The sequence below is a fragment of the Dermochelys coriacea genome, chromosome 7, assembly GCF_009764565.3.
Source record: "Dermochelys coriacea isolate rDerCor1 chromosome 7, rDerCor1.pri.v4, whole genome shotgun sequence".
Lineage (NCBI taxonomy): Eukaryota > Metazoa > Chordata > Testudines > Dermochelyidae > Dermochelys > Dermochelys coriacea.
In genome coordinates, this window is record NC_050074.1 from 67,846,741 (window position 1) to 67,865,408 (window position 18,668).

At 40.4% G+C, this 18,668-nt stretch overlaps 1 protein-coding gene across 10 annotated transcripts in view; it reads left to right on the forward strand.

Annotated features, from left to right (window-relative positions):
• The window catches only part of BMS1 (BMS1 ribosome biogenesis factor), a 39,750-nt gene extending 31,177 nt beyond the window's left edge, over positions 1 to 8,573 (forward strand). For 9 of the 10 annotated variants that reach the window (XM_043518571.1, XM_038410269.2, XM_043518572.1 and 6 more), the window contains exons 19-23: positions 3,025 to 3,147; positions 4,306 to 4,453; positions 5,792 to 5,967; positions 7,017 to 7,178; positions 8,035 to 8,573. In XM_043518571.1, coding sequence (XP_043374506.1) covers positions 3,025 to 3,147; positions 4,306 to 4,453; positions 5,792 to 5,967; positions 7,017 to 7,178; positions 8,035 to 8,265 — 840 coding nt within the window. In that variant the 3' untranslated portion in view covers positions 8,266 to 8,573. Of the gene's footprint in view, positions 1 to 1,626; positions 1,957 to 3,024; positions 3,148 to 4,305; positions 4,454 to 5,791; positions 5,968 to 7,016; positions 7,179 to 8,034 lie in introns of those variants that run through there. The other variant, XM_043518575.1, reaches the window with a different exon arrangement.
• Positions 8,574 to 18,668: the final 10,095 nt, after the last annotated feature.

The window sequence follows — 18,668 nt, forward strand, 5'->3', positions numbered from 1 at the left end:
CATCCTTTCTTCTCAAGCTGGTAGGAGCCTGCGCTAGCCTTTTCTGAGGTGGAAATTGGCAGTGGCTTGTATGGGCCCTACCTTAGGGAGTTTATCTTCTTTTATGCCACTCTGAGCACCCTGTTGGCGCTCAAGGTTAAAGAATCATTGTAAGTCATTGTCTCTGTGCTGCCCTAGTTTCACTACATGTGGCTTTCCTAAGTCCTGGCCTCATGCGCTTAACAGTGAATTCCTCTTTCTGCTCTATGATAAGAAGCACAATGGACTCATTTTTATGCATAGTATCTGCTTCAACCTTCAGTAGTGAGTCTAGTGATGCAGTTATGAACAAAAAACAATAGACCAAGAAACGTGCTCACAAATGATGAGGCTTTCTTTAATTATGGCGTCACCAGTGTTTTAGTCAAGAACGAAGAAAGGCCAAAATGCCTGATGTGTTACACAGTGTTACCTTGTGAAAGCATGAAGCCTAATAAACTTGAACGACACTTGGAAACTCTTCACAAGGACCACATAGGAAAACCAAAGTCATTTGTCCAGCTCCAGAAAGAACTTTCCCATCAATACTTGCAATTCGAGAGAGCCATGTCTATCTCTGACCAAGCTCAAAAGGCATTTGAGAGGAGTTACGACATCACACGGACCAAGAAGCCTCACACAATTGGAGAGACTTTGATTTTGCGATCTGCAATTGATATAGTGAACATAATATGCACAGAAAACAAGGCAAACAATCTGAGCATACCACTCTCCAATCCTTCACTTCAGCATGCTTTTGAAGTGATAGCAGCAAATCAGGAAAACACACCACTGGATCATCCAGAAAACCCAGATGCTTTTGCTCTTCAGGTTGATGTGAGCACTGAGTGGCATGAGGTGCATTTCTCAAAAGCCAAGAAATTTGCATGGGATGGTGCAGTTCTTGAAGACATTCTGTTCTGTCGCCCTCTTCCCGGACATGAGATACAATGTTTGATGTGCTACATGCAAGACAAAAATATACCATGTGATCACATGGTGGGCTTTTCCACAGATGGAGCTCCAGCTATGGCAGGCCACAAAGCAGGTCTGCGCGCCTCAGTAAAGAAAGTTGCTGTCTGCTGTGTGAATTCATTGCATAATACACAGAGAACAACTGGCATCTAAAACTCGAGTCCAGAGCGAGGTGAAGTTTTGCAGCAGATCTCATCTATTGTGAACTACATCAAGGCTCACATCTCTCTGCAAAACTGTTTGAAGAAATAGGGTCTGATCATGATGTGCTGTTTTTCCACACTAAAGCTTATGGTTCTCGAGAGGAAAAGTACTGGGATGATTTTTTTCAACTGAGAGACGAGCTGCATGCTCATGCAATACTGCAAAAAGAGTGAATTATTTGATTTTTTTTGTGACCAAAGGGAGATGTGCCTTCTTGCCTATGTCACAGACACATTTGGGAAATTGAATTAATTGAAAATATGTCTGCAAGGAGAGAACACCCACACCCTTCAACTGAGTGATAGAATCCCAGAATTCATGAAGAAAATTGTTTTCTGGAAGAATAGTCTGTTGAAGACAAACTATGAATTCTTCCCACAGCTTTGCAAGTTCCTATCTGACAATGTAATTTTTCTGCCTCCCACACTGGTGATGTCTGAGCATCTCAGCCAGCTGGAGGAACGGTTTTCATCCTTTTTCCACAACTTGTATGTGACAAAGTATAATTGCCTTTCAGTGCAAGCCTGATGCCATGGACTTGCCAGCAGCTGAAATCAAATAGCTCATCGAAATTTCCTGTGATTGATTCTTGTGAGGAACATATGTCCAACTTTCTCTCCTGGAGTTGTTGTTCACTGTTAAGAATGAATATCCTGCACACTCAAACATGCATCGTGAAACGGATGGTGCTATTCACAAGCACATATTTGTGTGAATCTGGGTTCAGCACACTTGTGTCCATCAGCCGGTATCAATCTACCGTTGATGTCACGTTGGAGATTAGAGATGCAATTTCCACCACGCCACCAGACTTTGAGAAGCTGTGTTTCAACCCGCAAGCCCATGTGTCACGTGAGAGAGCATTAAATAAGATGCTTAATGTGTAAATTCCTTGGATTTTTTTTGGCTGCTATGTTGCTGCTTGGTTTCAAAATGGGGTCACGTAGGCAAAAGGTTTGGAAACCCCTGACTTAGAACTAGAGTTGTGATTCCCAGTACACACACAAATACATGTGCTAGCTCTTGCTGAGCTAGCATGCTAAAAATTAGTAGTGTAGCCACAGTGAGTGATAGCACAGGAACTTTGCAGGGCCAAGTATGGACCCATAGGAATCAGGCGAGTTCGTTCTAGGCACAGCTAACCTATGTTGCTATTTTTAGCATGCTAGCTCCATGAGAGCTTGTGCAAGTGGAATCACAACCCTAGCTCCAAGTGTAGACATGCCTTTATTGTACGGACATTTGTTTGCACTTACACCACATATTAAGGAATTCAGATCGCTCTTGGCTAGCCAGGTAGTAACTCTTGAGTGGTTGTTTTGTTAAGCCAGCCCTAAGAGAAGTGCATGTGTGTCTTCTTTTATATGGCCTTCCTGTTTGGTTTTAAAATATTTAAAGGATATCTTCATACTATCTCAACAAGAGAGGTATGATTGTTATTACAATACACAAAAAGTCCCTTTGCTCTGAGCCCTTCTGCATGTGTGTGCATGTAAAATTATTTTTCATGAAGAAATAGAGTGCAGAGTACAGTAGAAAATGGGGGGGAAAAATCTTAAACGTGACTTTAAAGTTAATTTGAACAGCCATTCCAAATTGCTCATTAATGGGTGCTAGGGATATGACATTGACAGTAACTCAGCCAGTTTTCATGAAGTTGAGTTTAGTTTGCCATGCTGCAGTGCTACTGTTAGTTGTAAAGTCTGTGAACTCTGGCTATGACATGTAATGAAATAGTACCTGTCAAGTGAGTTCTTCAGTCGCTGGCAATAGGATTGTTATACACGTTTAATGATCTATCAATCATCCATACGTTGTATATTTCAGCCTGATTTCCGGATAGCTGCCACAGGAGTCGTGCTTGATTTAGATAAATCCATAACAGTTGTGAAGAAATTAAAGCTGACTGGTTTTCCATTTAAAATTTACAAAAACACATCATTTATTAAGGTATGTGTGTGTACTGTAATCTTGCTAGAATGAAGGTTGGAAAGAAATGCAACTTGGGCTCTGTTCATCAGTCTCTTAAAAGTAATGGAAATTTTGCTGATGTTGAATAGGGTTTTTCGTCTTGTCAATTTTTTTTTTAAAGTATATTCAATAAGTTTTGTAAAAGAGTTTTACAGGGAATATAAATTATTATGACCTCCATTAGCCAAACCTCACTTCTAAACTCTGCTGTGCCAAATACAGTACTGTCTTCCAGAGGGTTTCGTAAAAGTGAGGTGTGGATAATCAGTTGGCCAGCTTCCCCAGTGTCTGCCATCTCAGCACTATGTTAACCCAGTCTTTTCCTTCTCCAGCAGGGTTTAATCCTATAGCATTTACAAACTGCAGGATGGAAACTGAGCTCCTGCAGAAATTAAGACTTCCTGTACAGTTGTGGAGCTAGCTGTGGGAGGAGGTGGTGTAAGACTGAGTTTTCAATGAGCCAAATAGCTTTGGTGAAGCCTGCAGGCTACCTTAAACAGAGCTTTAGGTTAGGCGATTTGGGGCTTGAGCCTGCAAGTTGCTGAGCACTCTGCACCCAGTCCAACAAACCACTCAATCACTCACTTAACTTTAAACCCATGAGTAATCCGATTTGATTTATTGTATTTTATAAATGCAGAAACTCATGTCCTAGAATGCTGCATTACATTGGATACTCTCTCCCCCCCCAATCCTCCCACCCCCAGTGATTTAAGCCAATTACACCTTACAAGATGCCTGCCAAATGTTATGTTATGGCAAACAAATCTTTGAAGGAGAAATGGGCAGATGCTTTCTAACTCGTTCATGGTTGAGATGGATGGTTGCAAAGATGAAAACAATAAATTAAGGTTAAGAAATTTTACCTCTATTTATATGTGTAAATTAGTTTTTAGTTAGATGACTGTCTTAGAAGAAAAAAATAATCACTATCATAGATACTTAATGTGATCAGTGTCAGTATAAATTTTAGAACAACAACTTATTATCTCAGTTCCCTGTTTATGATAAACCACTTGGGGATGATTGTGTTTTTGTGGCCTACACAGGTCTGTATAGAGAGTGGTAGGATTGTATTTTATTCATAAGAAACATGCCATCTTTAATAAATGGTCTATAATCTTTGTGTTTTCACAGGGAATGTTCAATTCTCCATTGGAAGTGGCTAAATTTGAAGGGGCGGCCATTCGCACTGTGAGTGGTATTCGAGGACAGATCAAAAAGGCTCTTAGAAAACCCGAAGGGGCGTTCAGGGCAACATTTGAAGACAAGCTGCTGATGAGTGGTGAGCAAATAAAAGATTATCATCCCATGCGTTTTCTCCTCCTTCCGCAAGAATGGAAGCACCATTTGTATTCTTGAATCTCTAATAACCTAAATGTGAATTCAGAGAGAACGGAATCTTTTGATTATTTGTCACATGTGGTGATGAATGTGTGTGTGATAAAGAGTTTCACTTATGTTTGGTTCTTCTCAATTATGCTGCTGTTGAGAATAATAGGAAATATAGATGAAGAACGTCTATTAGGTGACCTATTTCTGCCCTCAGTGTTAGTTTGTTTTGTAAACTATATTCTGGAGAACTTAGAACTCTGTTTGCCTAGAGAACTCAAGCATATGCTGTATATAGCGGTGTGAGTGCTAGAAAGGCATTTTTATTATAGATCAGAGGAGAGTTGATAGTCCTTACTCAGAGGATTTTCTCTTATCTCGTGTGATTACAAAGCAGAAGTTTAATTTTTAGTCATCTGCTGGGGATTCCCTACTGGACTGCAGTCGGATGATATGTGCATCAGGTCACTGTGCCCTATGCTATTTTCTCATGTGATTGTAGTTACACTATATTGAATTTGTGCTCGTGGAAAATAATAGCAGCATATAGTTTGGCTTTGAAAAGCATGTAGAGGGAAGACTAATTATTTGGATATGCTGCTACTAATAGGCACAGTCTATACATGACCTCCTTTGCTATAGATCATTGTATGTTTTTTAATCAGGTAGGAATATCTAGTACAGGGATACTGAACGTGGGACTCTTCAGGAATATGCTTCTGGAGGAGTCCAGAGGTATTAATACATGCATTGCTCTGCCTGATGTTCTAGAGCAGAGATGGGCAAACTGTGGCCCGCGGGACTCTCCTGGTTGGGGAGGGTAGCCCCCGGTCCCTCCCCTTCTGTTCCCCCGCAGCCTCAGCACAGCTTGGGTAGAGGGCAGGGGAGTTCGGGGTGGTGGTCAGGGGGTGGGGAACAGTCAGGGGAAAGAGGTCCGGGGGTGGTCAGGGGGCGGGGGGTAATGGATGGGGCAGGAGTCCCAGAGAGGCCATCGGGGCGAGAAGCAGGAGGGGTCAGATAGGGGGCAGGGGCCAGGCCATGCCTGGCTGTTTGGGGAAGCACAGCCTCCCCTAACTGGCCCTCCATATAATTTTGGAAACCTGATGTGGCCCTCAGGCCAAAAAGTTTGCCCGCCCCTGTTCTAGAGACTAAGGATAAGGGGAAAATAGAAGTTAATTTAGTGTGCAGTTTGCAATTCAGTTGACTTCCTTATTCAAATGATGTTTATCTGTAGCATGGATACAGTAAACCACATTGTTAAAAGCTAAGTGATCATGTTCTTTCCTTTCAGATATTGTCTTTATGCGGACTTGGTACCCTGTTTCCATCCCAGCCTTCTATAATCCAGTAACATCCTTGCTGAAGCCAGCAGGTGAGAAAGATACTTGGACAGGAATGAAGACAACTGGCCAACTGAGGCATGAACGGGGCATCAGACTGAAGCAAAACAAAGATTCCCTCTATAAGGTATCTTCTATATTCTTGCAATCTGCAAGTTAAAATATGTGTGTGTGGCCTCCGCTGCTCCTAAAATCAGTGTAAAATTAAGTGCAATATACGTGTGTGTGTGTGTGTGTGTGTGTGTGTGTGTGTGTGTGTACATCTCGTCACTCACAGAATAGCTGGCATGGCCCTACTTGGGTGGTATGCAGAAAAGTTGTGGGGGATTGAGGTGTTGAGTTGGATGGTGGATCAATGAGAGTTTACGAAGTGACCCATGAAAAATTGGAGAACCAATGGGACGTCCAGATTAAATGGCATTGGATTGATATTGGCAGACTTCTTAATTACCACAAAGACATTTGTTTTGGATGGCAAAGCTAATATCCAGAATCTCTTAAAAGCATATCATAGGATTTTTTGAAGACCCATAAGTGATAAGGGCTTTGGTTTCACATCTCACCCAAAAGATGTAATGAGACACAGTTAAGGCTATAATTTTGTCACGTAGGTCATGGAAGTCACAGAATCTGTGACTTCAAAAGACCTCCATGACTTAAGCCCCGGTGGCTGGGAGCTGCAGGGTCCCACAGCTTCCCACAGTGGCACGGAGTTGTGAAGTATCCTTGCCTCCTGAGGCTGCAGGCTACCATGGGCAACGGGGCTACCTTGCAACTCCCTGGCCCCCACGGCGGGGGCAGAGGTACCCAGTTAACTTCCCAACCACCACGGCTGGGGGACCCTGGAGCTCTGAGCCCCCACGGGTGGTAGGGGCCTTGGAGCTCCTGGCCACCTTTCAGCTGCCCAGCCCTTTCCCATTTTATCATGGATATTTTTACTAAAAGTCAGGGACAGGTCATGGGCTTCTATTAATTTTTCTTTATTGTCCATGACTTTTATTAAAAATATCCATGACAAAACCTTAGCCTTAGGTTCATCTGTACCATTCTACTATGTCTATCATCCCCAGCCAAGGGCAAGAATGACAGAGAACTCATTTTATTTGAAATGTAAATGTGCACAGGAAAAGTTATAGAAATACGACTCTTATGCATGTGTGAAATTTGTTTTTTCAGCCAATAGTGAGGGAGAAGAAGCATTTCAATAAGCTCCACATTCCTAAAGCACTCCAGAAGGCACTGCCATTTAAGAACAAGCCTAAGAATCATGAGAAGAAAGCTAAGCCTACAAAGGACCAGTGGAGACCAGCGGTTATCAGGGAGCCTCATGAAAAGAAGGTAAATATGTTTTATTGTGAAATTAACTCTTCTTGTTTAAGATTGTGTTGCTTGGATCATGTATAACTCTTAATTTAATTTTAGGATCACTGAAATGTGAAGCTATTGCCAAAAATTTGTTCCTGAGATTATATCTTGCCTCCAGCCATCATTCCAGCTCTGTATATGGTACATAGCAGAGCTCTATGCTGATTTGGTCCTGAGCAGACTACAGAGCAGAAGGTTGCTAGGAATTGTTGTACTAGATCATGTATGGCAAAAGTATGTCTCCCCAATTCTCCTAGTATGTCCTAGTCGTAGTATTCTCAAGATGTTTAGGCCAACGGTGTGCACTTATGGGAGTTTTAGGTATATAATTGCCTGCTTCTCTTTGCTCTTAAGTTTGCCATCTATTAATAGTAAAGAGAGGCTTTGAACACAAATAAAGAAATTGTGCTGATGCAGGATTTGGGGAAAGATAGAGGCTTTGTAAGGACGGGAGGATGTAAACCTCAGTTTAGCCTTCCTGTAAAGTTAAATAATCTTAATAACAACAATAATAATAATAATGCACAACGCTTTTCAATAATACCTTCAATGCAAGGATCTCAAAATAGCTTCATAAATAATAATTAAGCCTCTTAATGTTCCTAGGATTAGGCATGGTAATTATCCCCATTTTACAAAAGTGAAACAGTCACAGTGAGAGTAAGTGATTTGCTCAATGTCTCGGATCTTGACACTATTCATTATATAATATCGTTAACTCATGGTTTCCCAGGGATTAAATTTGTTCTTTCTTTTGGGAACTGTTCTGTGGCTCACCTCAAATGTACCTATTTGTATATTTAACTGTTTGTTTTTCTCTTTCAACCAGATATCAGCCCTACTTACTGCTTTGGGTACCGTGCATAGTTACAAAATAAAGAAGGCCAAATTAAACCATCATCAGCACCTTAAAGATTACCTCAAAAGGAAGCACAAGGAGGAGGAAGAGAAATTTAAGAGGCAAAAGGAGGCCAAGAAAAAACTCTTTCGAATTATGGGACAGAAGGAGAAAAAGAGGCAGAAATCAAGTTTGAAGGGATCTGGTGAGAGAGAGAAGTGAGATTATGGAGGTCTCATCAGATCTAAAATGGAACTGGAGGATAGTTATCTATGCAGTACCTACAAACATCTAGTCAAAAGAAAATATCTGAAACATGCCTTGGAATAAACTGAACTTGCTATTGAGAAGACAAAGGGAAAAAATACTAATACGACCTCTTATCATTTGGAAATGCATATAAATAAAAGTTATAAATTATTATTTGGGGGGGGGTTAATTCTATTGGAGAACTGTCCCCTTAGTAATTCCATTCAGTTACATCCATACAGCATGCTCTGCAAGCAACCATTAAACTATTTTAATGTTAATTATTGAATGTCATTAATTTATGAATGGACCACCTTGATTTCAATGGACTGCTCATGGAGTAAGGTGCTACTTAATGTAAATAAGGGTGTCGGAATCTGTCTCTGGGTTGGTAATGCTCAGGCCTGGTCTACACTAGAAAAGTCAGCATAACTACATGGCACAGGGGTGTGAAAAATCGACACCCTTGAGAGGCATTGTTAAGACAGTATAAGTCCCTGTGTAGACAGCACTAGGTCAACAGAATTCTTCCGTCGACCAAGCTACCGCCTTTCAGGGAGATGGAAAGGAGAGGTCAGCCCATTGGCATAAATATTGTCTACTTTGAAGCGCTGCAGCCTCTGTGATGTTCTGACACAAGCCTTCAGTCTTTTCCTAATTCTGCCCTGCAGCAGAGCTACTGTGAAAAGGCAGGAAGCTCACTAATCTACAACAGCCACATCCTGGAGAGGGAGGGTGCATTATTTGGCTTTGGTGTTACAGTAAATGCCATGGAAATAGTCACTTCCATATATCTGGGTCTCGCCTTCCTGAACTCGAGCACCACAGAAGTACTTTCCATATGCCTTCCACTGTAGTTCAAAGCCAAGTGTTCAAAAGAAAAAATGATTCACCAGCAGCCTGCCCCTGGACGGTGGCTAGAACCATGAATGCATACTCCACAACTTGTGCAAGTACTTTGGGACCTGTCTGTCTGGGAGCAAAAGGTGTGATTTTTTTTTTTTTTTCTTTCCCCCCACCAATCAAGTTAGCTTAGTTGAGTTAGGATAACTCTATTGAAAACACCCTTGATGCTCATGTCTAACCAGCTCAATTGATCGCAATGATACTAAACTGCCTACATGGTTGGAGGGTGGGGGGGAAGGAGGTCAAAGAGGGGTTTCAGTCATGTTAAAATAACTCAGTTGGAAAAAATCCAACACCTTTTGGGCTATGTGGACAAAGCATTAAATTGTAAGCTCTTAGTAAGATAGAGGGGACTATTTTCGTTTTGTCATATATAGCACCAAACATTGCTGGCACAAAGCTAATGATAATACTTCCTCTCCCAGCTGGCAGTGGTCAGATAAAATTTTGGGATTATAATCTTTTGGCATCTCATTCAGAGATGAGATCTCGTTTCCACAAACTGAATTTCCTCATTATTTTTATTTTATTTTTATATTTATTTTACTGCAGAGATCCCAGTCAGGATCAGGGTTCCCTCTTGCTCACATTGTCCATACAGGCATTATATGGAATGGGGGGTGGTTGTGGATTTTCATGTGAGCATTTAACATTCCAGGATTCTCTTAGTTAATCTCACCATGTTGGGGAAAAGTGCCCTTTTAGTATTGCAGTTCTAATGCATCTATTGTTCATGAGAGGTGGAAACCAGGCCTCTGTGAAAATATAACTATTTCCTTCACATGAAATGAAAAGTGCCTGGGTATGAGAAGAGGAGGTTCACTTTGAAATAAAAGCAGACCCTCTCTGCTGAGTAGTTGAGTGGCCAGCCACCCTTAGATTTTTACCATGCAGCTCATGACGGTTCATCTGTAGCATGAAGGGGTGACCCATGGTTATTTTATTTCAGAGTAGCAGCTGTGTATTCGCAGAATACAGCAGTCTGTATTCACAAAAAGAAAAGGAGTGTTTATGGCACCTTAGAGATTAACACATTTATTTCATTGTTCTAGGCACTGTACAAATATAGAACAGTCCCTACTGAGACTTCAGGTTTGATGGTGCATGCATCCTGCTCTGAAGTTTGCATGCTGCTATCTGTAGCTTCCACAAGCCACTCCTCTGCATTCTTCTCTAATTTATGCTAATTAGATGTAGCCCTTGGGTCCTGTCAGGTTGCCGGTGCAGCCCCTGACTGCATGAAGTTTTTCTTTTATTAAAGGTAAACATGGGAACCTAAAGTTGTGAATTGTTTCTGAACTCTGATCACCACACACTGAAGTGTGCAAAGGTTTACGGATAGTACCTTTGCTGAAGAAGAAAAAGGAGAAGAGAGGGACTGCAGTTGTGCTTTTCTTTGTGGTCAGATCCACTCAGAGCACTGGTCCAGGTAAGAAAACATGTTCTGTGGCAGGCCAATTCAAAATGTGTGTTCTGATTAGGCTTGTACTATTTTTTTTTTTCTATGCGGTCTCTCTAAATATTGTCTAATTCAAAAGATGAGCAAATCCATTAATTTAAACAGATGCTTCCATATGAACAAACCAAATACTCCTCAAAGTTATATATAAGGTCTGACCCAGCACACTAAATTTTTGAAAGGACCCATTTTTTTAATTCTTACATTACTCATAAATTCTCAAATTCATCTCAAGTAAGAGCTCGTCTTTTCCCAGAGTTGCAGTGCTTTAACTAAAGGTATGATTTACCTGAACTGGGACACAGGAAACTTGGGCTTTATTCTTGGCTCTGCCACTAGCCTGCTGGGTGACCTGGAGCAAGTCGCTTCTCTGTGCCTCAGTTTTCCCATCTGTAAAATGGGCATAATGATACTGGCCTACCTGCCATTCCACCTTTTATTAAGCACATTGAGAGCTATGGATGAAAAGCAGTATATAAAAAATAGGTTTCATTTTTTTATTGAACTGGTGCAAAAGGCTATATAGTCTCTTTACATCAATACAAACCCCTGGTTTATATCAATTTAGCTTAAATTAGTTTAAATTACCCTGCCATAAATCATTCTTAAACTGACCTATGTTTAAAAATAGCTTTAAGTAAAACTGATGTAATGTGTGTGTTAAATGTGTTTTTGGGGAGGGTAAATTGTATCCATGTGAAACAAAAAGGTAGAACTGCTTTAAGTGGAAAACTCAACTCCACCTTAACTTTGAAAGTGTAACTACCTCCATAATAGAGAAAAAACTATTTTAAAATCACCAGTAGAGCCTTTTTATTTTGGAAATTTATGAGGGGGGACATATTAAGTAACCATCAAGGCAGATTTGTTTTTCATTGTTTTGGACTTCAGGGGGCCTCCACTTTTATGATGATAGAGAATCTGGCCAAGTTCCAATACATTTGCTAATTGTTCCTGTGCTTTGATTTAGAATGCTCTAAGGTAGATCCCTATAAATCCCTGCCTATATCATGAGGGAAGTGTGACACACAACATATAGATTAAAATGACCAAGTTAAATAATGGTTATAATACAGCCTTTGCACAGCAGGGAGAGCACATTAATACTTCATGTACCAAAAGTGAACAGAGTCTTGGTTGCATGCAACTACATGGTTTTCATTCAAAAAGACTGGAAAATATTTCTTTTTAATAACAATGGCCTCTAATATACTACTTTGGCCTGTTTTTCACATTCAAACGTTTGTTTTCTCTCCAGGGAATAGGAAAGGGAAGTGGCTTGTTCTCAAATGTTCTGTAATGCTAGAGGGGGGCTAAATTCTAAATGGGTCCCTGGTGCGACACCATTGATGCTGGTGGACTTGCAGCTGAGAGTGATTTGGCCCAGTTCTGTGAGAACACCTGGGAAGCTTTCTGAGAGGAGCAAAACTGCTGGTCATTCTCTGGGCCTGGAGAAACGAAGGGCTTCATGCTACATTGGAGAAACCGCCAAAGTGGAAGGGGAACGCCCAAGGTTTGTACTTGGGGAGTTTATTCCAGATTCTCTGGGGGCACAGGGGAGGGTTGGTTTTGCTCCCATTCAGAATGGGCACAGAGTTTGACATCTGAACACAGGTGATTCTTGTGGAGACCTTTTGCCTCTGCACTGGCCCTTAGCTACAGTGCTTTCCGCTAGCATATTGCCCTTGCTCCCCGACCTCTGCTGTGCTATCATAGCCTGGCAGGAGGTGCACAGATGGGTTACTCCTGACTCAGCATTCACTCTTCTTGGTTTGGCCTTGGGTTTGAGAGGGGAGAAGGTGGCAAAGCTCAGCCAGTCCCCTGCTCTAGCCTGGCTTTTCCCACATACAGAGCCTGAACACTGTGATACACCTGCCATGTGTGCGGATGGGGCATATCATGGAACAGTTGCTCCCCAACCCGTTCTGTGCCCTGTGGGCCAGAATCCACAGGTCCAGGCTTCTCTTGGATCCCTTGAGTGGGGATGGGAACACTCGGCCCTAAATTAGTCCACAAAAATGGCCTTTTTATGGGGCCATTTCACAAATTGACTCTACCTTTATCTAGCATGTTATCAAATATACTTGTTAGGGCAGGATATTTGCAGATGTTTCCAGGAGACATGGTAGGATCAGTCTTGGTCAACATCCCCTCTGTACTGTACTAGGTAACGAACAGATGCTTGACCAGGCTCTGATCACATTTCACACTCACCTATTTGAAACAATCAGCCTCCTCCGTGTGTCTGAAGATTGTTACAAGGTAAGAACTATCTCTGTCACAAGAATAATGTCTCAGTAATATATGGCAGGGAGAATATTACAACAAAGCCTGAGTTATCTGAGAGAATCATTTGGCTATGATCCTATCCCTGTTAGAACAAGGGTCCACAGCTGCTCTTATCTTGAGTAAACATGGTGAATGTCACAGGAGGTACAAATAACAAGCAATTTTGCTCATGCCTAATCCCCAGGCAAACTTAACAACAACCACCCCTTTACACGTTTTCCACATACAAATCTTCCAAGTCAGTACACCATCCAGCTCTCTGGGAGATGGCATAAAATATGTGCAATCCATTTGTATTGATGCATCCAGCTATGTAAGTTTGGAGCCAAGGGGAGTCATTCCAGTCCCAACCAGCATTTGGGAGATTTTTATTTTAAACCCGTTATGTTTTTAAAATTGGAGAGCTACTCTGTAATGACAAGAAATTATGAAATAAAAGACCCACCCACATGGCAGAGCAAACCTAGTTAATGGATGCAGTATTTAAGCACAGTTCAAGGTTTCCCCTACAATGGAGAAACTACCTTGTTAGAAGACTGTTAAAACACAGTATCCTACTGATGTAATTAAAGCATGGGTTGACCTTGTTCATGTAGGAGTGTGAAAGAAACCCCTCCTCCCCCCCCCAAATCAGGGGCGGCCCTAGACTAGCTGCAGGCAACTTGGCGCCCTAGGTGAACCATGCAATCAGCGACCCCACCCCCAAACCTCAAGGGCAGATCTAGGCTGAGATTTTTGGTAAACTGGGAAACATTTTGCCCCTTTTTTTCCTTTTAATGTTTTTTATGCTTTTTTTTTTTTTAAATGGAGGCTTAATTATTCGGTATGTCCGTCTGTCCAACCAATGTTCTGAGATCAGAGAAAACAGAGACACGAAATTTTCATAACAGATTTATACATGACAGCTAGATATTTCAGTCCAATTTCAAATATTAAATTTAAAATGTTAATTATAATTTTTATTATTACAAATCCAAAATCATCCATTAGGCTACCCTGCTTTAACTGCCATTACCACCACATCCAATATAGAAAGAAATAAGAAAACTCTTCAATGAACTTTAACCTGTATTTACAAAACACTCCAAATAAAAAACACTCTGCTTTTAAAACATGACTTTTCTTGCTTTAAGTTTTGAAAATTCAGTCACTAGTTCTTTTAGATCTAGTTTTCCAGCTATTTCATGCTCTATTGACATTGTGGCAAGTCCAACAAGTCTCTCTTGCTCCATTGTTGAACACAGATATGTTTTTATCAATTTTCACTTTGAGAAGCTATGTTCCCCACTAGCTACGGAAATTGGCAAAGTTAAAAGAATGCGTAGAGCTATAAAAATGTATGGAAAACTGTCTGAGAGTTTATTTTCACAAACAAACTTCAGTACTTCTTCAGGAGTGGAATGTTTCTTAAGTCATCTTGAAAAAGCCTGATGCTCATTACACAAATCTGTAGCATCAAAGTCCTTTGAATTTTCATAAGTCAATGCCAACTCCAGTTTTATACAAAATTATTTTATCTGTTTTGCTGTTTTCTTTTGCAAGCCGTGGATATCCTATCAAATACTGACTCTAGCTTCTGCATCTGTTGAAATCTTTTGTCAACCCAGTGAATAACAATCAATCAATGACTGTGAAGTAGAAATTCACTTTGAACCTTTTTGAGTTCTGGGTGTGTGTCGTCCTTCATACAAAAACTGCTGTTTCTTTTGCCAAATGCGAATTGGCTCTAGTTCAAATTCTGTCAGAAAGTCTATTTCTTCAGCAAGCTCGAGAGAATCTACTGGTATTCTTTTGAACCCTTCATCACTTGTGAATTCCTCCAGAATATTTTTAGTTTGCTGCAGTTTTTGAATAGCAGAATGTATGTTCCAGTTCTTTTCCTGAAACTGCTTACTAGTGAGGCTAATCTCAAAAAGGATATTATACCACAAAATGAGTGAAGTCACAAATTTGAACTTGGAAAGGCCATTTGCAAGAGCTTCTGCATCTGAATGTGCCATATTGCCAGATGATCCAGTAAAGGTAGTATCATCAGAAATTTCAGTTAGGGCATCAATAAACGTTTCCAAGTTCATAGCGAAGAGACTTCAAAGCATCAATGCGATTCTCCCATCTTGTCTAAGTGGTTTCACAGTTAGAGAATTCACATGGCGAGTCAGAATCTTCCAATGGCGTGTTGAGCCTGAGAAAAACACACACACACATTGCACCAGGCCAAAGAAACTGCTTGCCTCCAAACAGCATCTCACAGCATCATTGACAACTAAATTCAGAGAATGTGCTTTGCAAGGAACAAAAAAGGCCCTAGGATTGATTTCCATCATTCTCCTTTGCACACCATTGTCTTTACGCTTCATATTACTCCCATTATCATAGTCTTGGCCACGTAAATTTTCAACAGATAATGACATTATTTCAAGCTCTTGTAGAATAGTTTCTGTCATAAATGCTCCAGTCATCTCTTTCAGTGGTACAAAACCCAAAAAATGTTCCTTTATGAGCACTTCATCATTATTTTCATCTGCAGACTTTTCCATATCCACAAAATGAATGATCATCATCATTTTGTTCAACATGACTCACATCTGGTGTACAGTCCAGTGTTATTGAAAAGATTTTGCAGAATGGGCAATTTTCTTTTTAATGGCATTTGCTAGGATTTGAATCACTTCATTCTGCATATTTTTTTCTAAGTAATGAACCTGTGTTTCATGATCAGTTATTTTACGTAGATGCTCCTTCATGACTGGATCAAACAAAGCTAGGTATTCAACAAATTTTAAAAAGCTTCCATTACCTGGAGTCTATAAATTTTCATTTCTACTGTGGTTGTGGAACGCTAAATTTTGCCCACCGAGAACTTTCACTAAAGTAATCAGACAATCTCTAATATTTGTTGCCAATATTCTTAGTTTTCCTTGATCACACGTAAATTTTCTTCAATAGTTTTTCCTTTTTTCAATTGTAATTCAAGTTCTTTCCAATTTTGAAAACATTCCAAATGTTCCGTACTTCTTCTTGTGAAGAGAAAATTGAAGATATGCTTTTTCCAGTCCTTCAAACCATTTTCAGTAAGTGATGTACTAATTGCTTGATTTCTAAACAACTTGCAACAAAAGTAAAACAGAGTCCTTCGACACTGAATATTGTAACCAGTTTTGATGAATTTCTTCCCCATTACTGAGTTTCCTCTTGTAATGCTGAGCAGATAACTTTCTTTTATTTTCATCCTTAGGGAAGGGAAATTCATGAACTTGTTCGGGTCCATGTTCCATGAGAATTTGCCTCACATTGTCATCACATCTGAGCCATGAAGCTGGGTCCCCGTACTGTAACTTGTTTGTAACTTCCTCATCCTTTCTTCCTTCTACTTTATTTACTTCAATTTCTGCATATGTCTCTGAAGGTGAATAAATTTTCTCCACTTCCATATCAGTCTGATGCTGTGAGCTGCCATCATCTTGAGTTTCCCAACTGCTTTTCTGTGGATGTGAGCTACCCTCATCTTGAAGTAGTATACCTTCATCTTGATGTTCCAAACCGCTTCCATGTAGATGCGAGCTAACCTCCTCTCCAAGTAAAATTGCTTCATCTGGATGATGTGAACTGCTTCCATCTTTATTTGGATTAAAGAGAAGATATTTCGGGAAGGATCCCTGCTGTTTTGCTTGGTCCTTTTCCTTCTCAGCCTTTTGTTTGCGATACTCAGCTCCTGAGGGTTTTCTTTTTCCCCTTTCTGCCATGGGGCATTTGAATATTGTTATGTACTGTGCTCGTGACTGCAAGCATTATGGTAGTAAGGATGGCTGACACACCCACCACATAGTTGGCGATTTAAACCACATTGCAGTCATCCCAACACATCTTTCCACTGCTAAAAGGTTCAATGATCAGTAATACATTCACTTACCTATTAAAACAGTTAGTTACAGCACTTACATGGAAACAAAATGACCTTTTTCAACGTTATAACCTGACACCGATTGTTTGGAAAGTAATCCCCTTCCTCGCAGTTAACCGCTTGGAGTGTGACATCATCACTTTCGTAGTCTATTAAGCGTTAACGCTGTTACTTTTCTTTTATGGACCTTATTTATTACTTGTGAACCAGTTATAACAAAGAAAAGTTCATAATTATACAGCCCAAAAATAACACTAAGGTTTAATAACACTTAAAGATGCTCACATTTTGGATTTATAATGCTGAAAGGCATTATTTTCCACAGTATTTGCTCAATTCTTAACCATCTACCTGCGACGTGTGTTAAAATGACCATTTGACATGTATCAACTCGTGATATCTCCTCTCTACATGAATTTTCAGCTATGCGACCTTGATGTATATTCAAATTAGGTGTCACTAGCATTGCAGCTCCTGCTGCTGGTGGATGTGTTTGCTTATCAAAATTGCAGAGTGGGTCACCTTGACCCTAAATCGCAAATTGAAAAAAATTTCACTAAAATGTTATTTATTTTTGCAGTAAATAAAAGATTTGACATACTAATAAATTCTCAGAAATGTAGAAAAATGAATTATAATTCATATTCCCACCGTACGTACACGGGAATTGAAATAATGACAGCTTCGTTATTTTTTTTCATCTTTTTCATGTTTTTTCATTTGATTTTTTTCCCCTCGAATTTGGCGCCCCATTTAATTTGGCACCCTAGCTGACCGCTTAGTTCGCCTATATATATGGGCCGCTCCTGCCCTGAATGACATAAGTTTTGCCGGCATAAGTGGTAGTGTGCACAGCGCTATGTCAGTGGGAGAACTTCTCTCACCAACACAGCTCCTGCTGCTCGTGGAGGTGGTTTTATTATGTCAATGGCAGAGCTTTCTGCTGTCAGTACAGAGTGGCTCTTGCAGCAGATCAGCTGCACCGGTACAGCTTTGCTGCTGTAAGCTCGCTAGTGTAGACCTGGACTTAAACATGTCTTAGCTGAGTCTCCAAACTAGGACAAGGTTCTGGTATAATTTGGGGATACAGTTAAAAACATGGGCCTGGTTTTCATAAAGGCTGAGCACCCACAACTCCAAACGAAATCTGTGGGAGCTGCAGGTATTCTACACTTCTAAAGATCAGGGCTATGGTTTGTTCCTATCTACACTGTACTGTGTTTTAAGATTCTTTGAAGGTGATAGTGTTGACAGCACCTATTGCAATTAGGCATATTGGATATTGCTTTCTCTGGAACCAAGCTTAAACACCACCCTTGCTCTAGTTTTAAAGGTCACTGTTGATGAAGCCTTATAATCACAAACACCAGGCTTAATATGTTGTCTGTTTTAATGTATTATGCCCTAAACTATTGGGTTTTGAGAACAGAATCTATTAGGAAGCTTAATGGAGCACCTCATTCCAATTATATAAGAGATGCAGTGGTGGGAGAAATTGAAATGCATAGAAGATGAACATGTTAAATAGTTGCCTAAAATGAGGCAATAACTTTAAATTAACCCTGTACACAGGAGTACCTTGCTACAGGATGGTGCAAAAATGTGGTGTCACTTAAATTACAGAACAGAAGACAAAGTGGTTCAGTATGTAAATGACTAGAAAAGTCAGATAACAAAAATATACCCACAAACTTTTGCACAAGCCAAATCCTTCTCCAAGATAGCGTTCACAGTGCTTTGGCCCTGGCTTTGCCTTGACTCTTACCACATTGGGCTACACCCTCTTATTTTGGCTTTTTCCTATCTCCTGACTGGAAGACT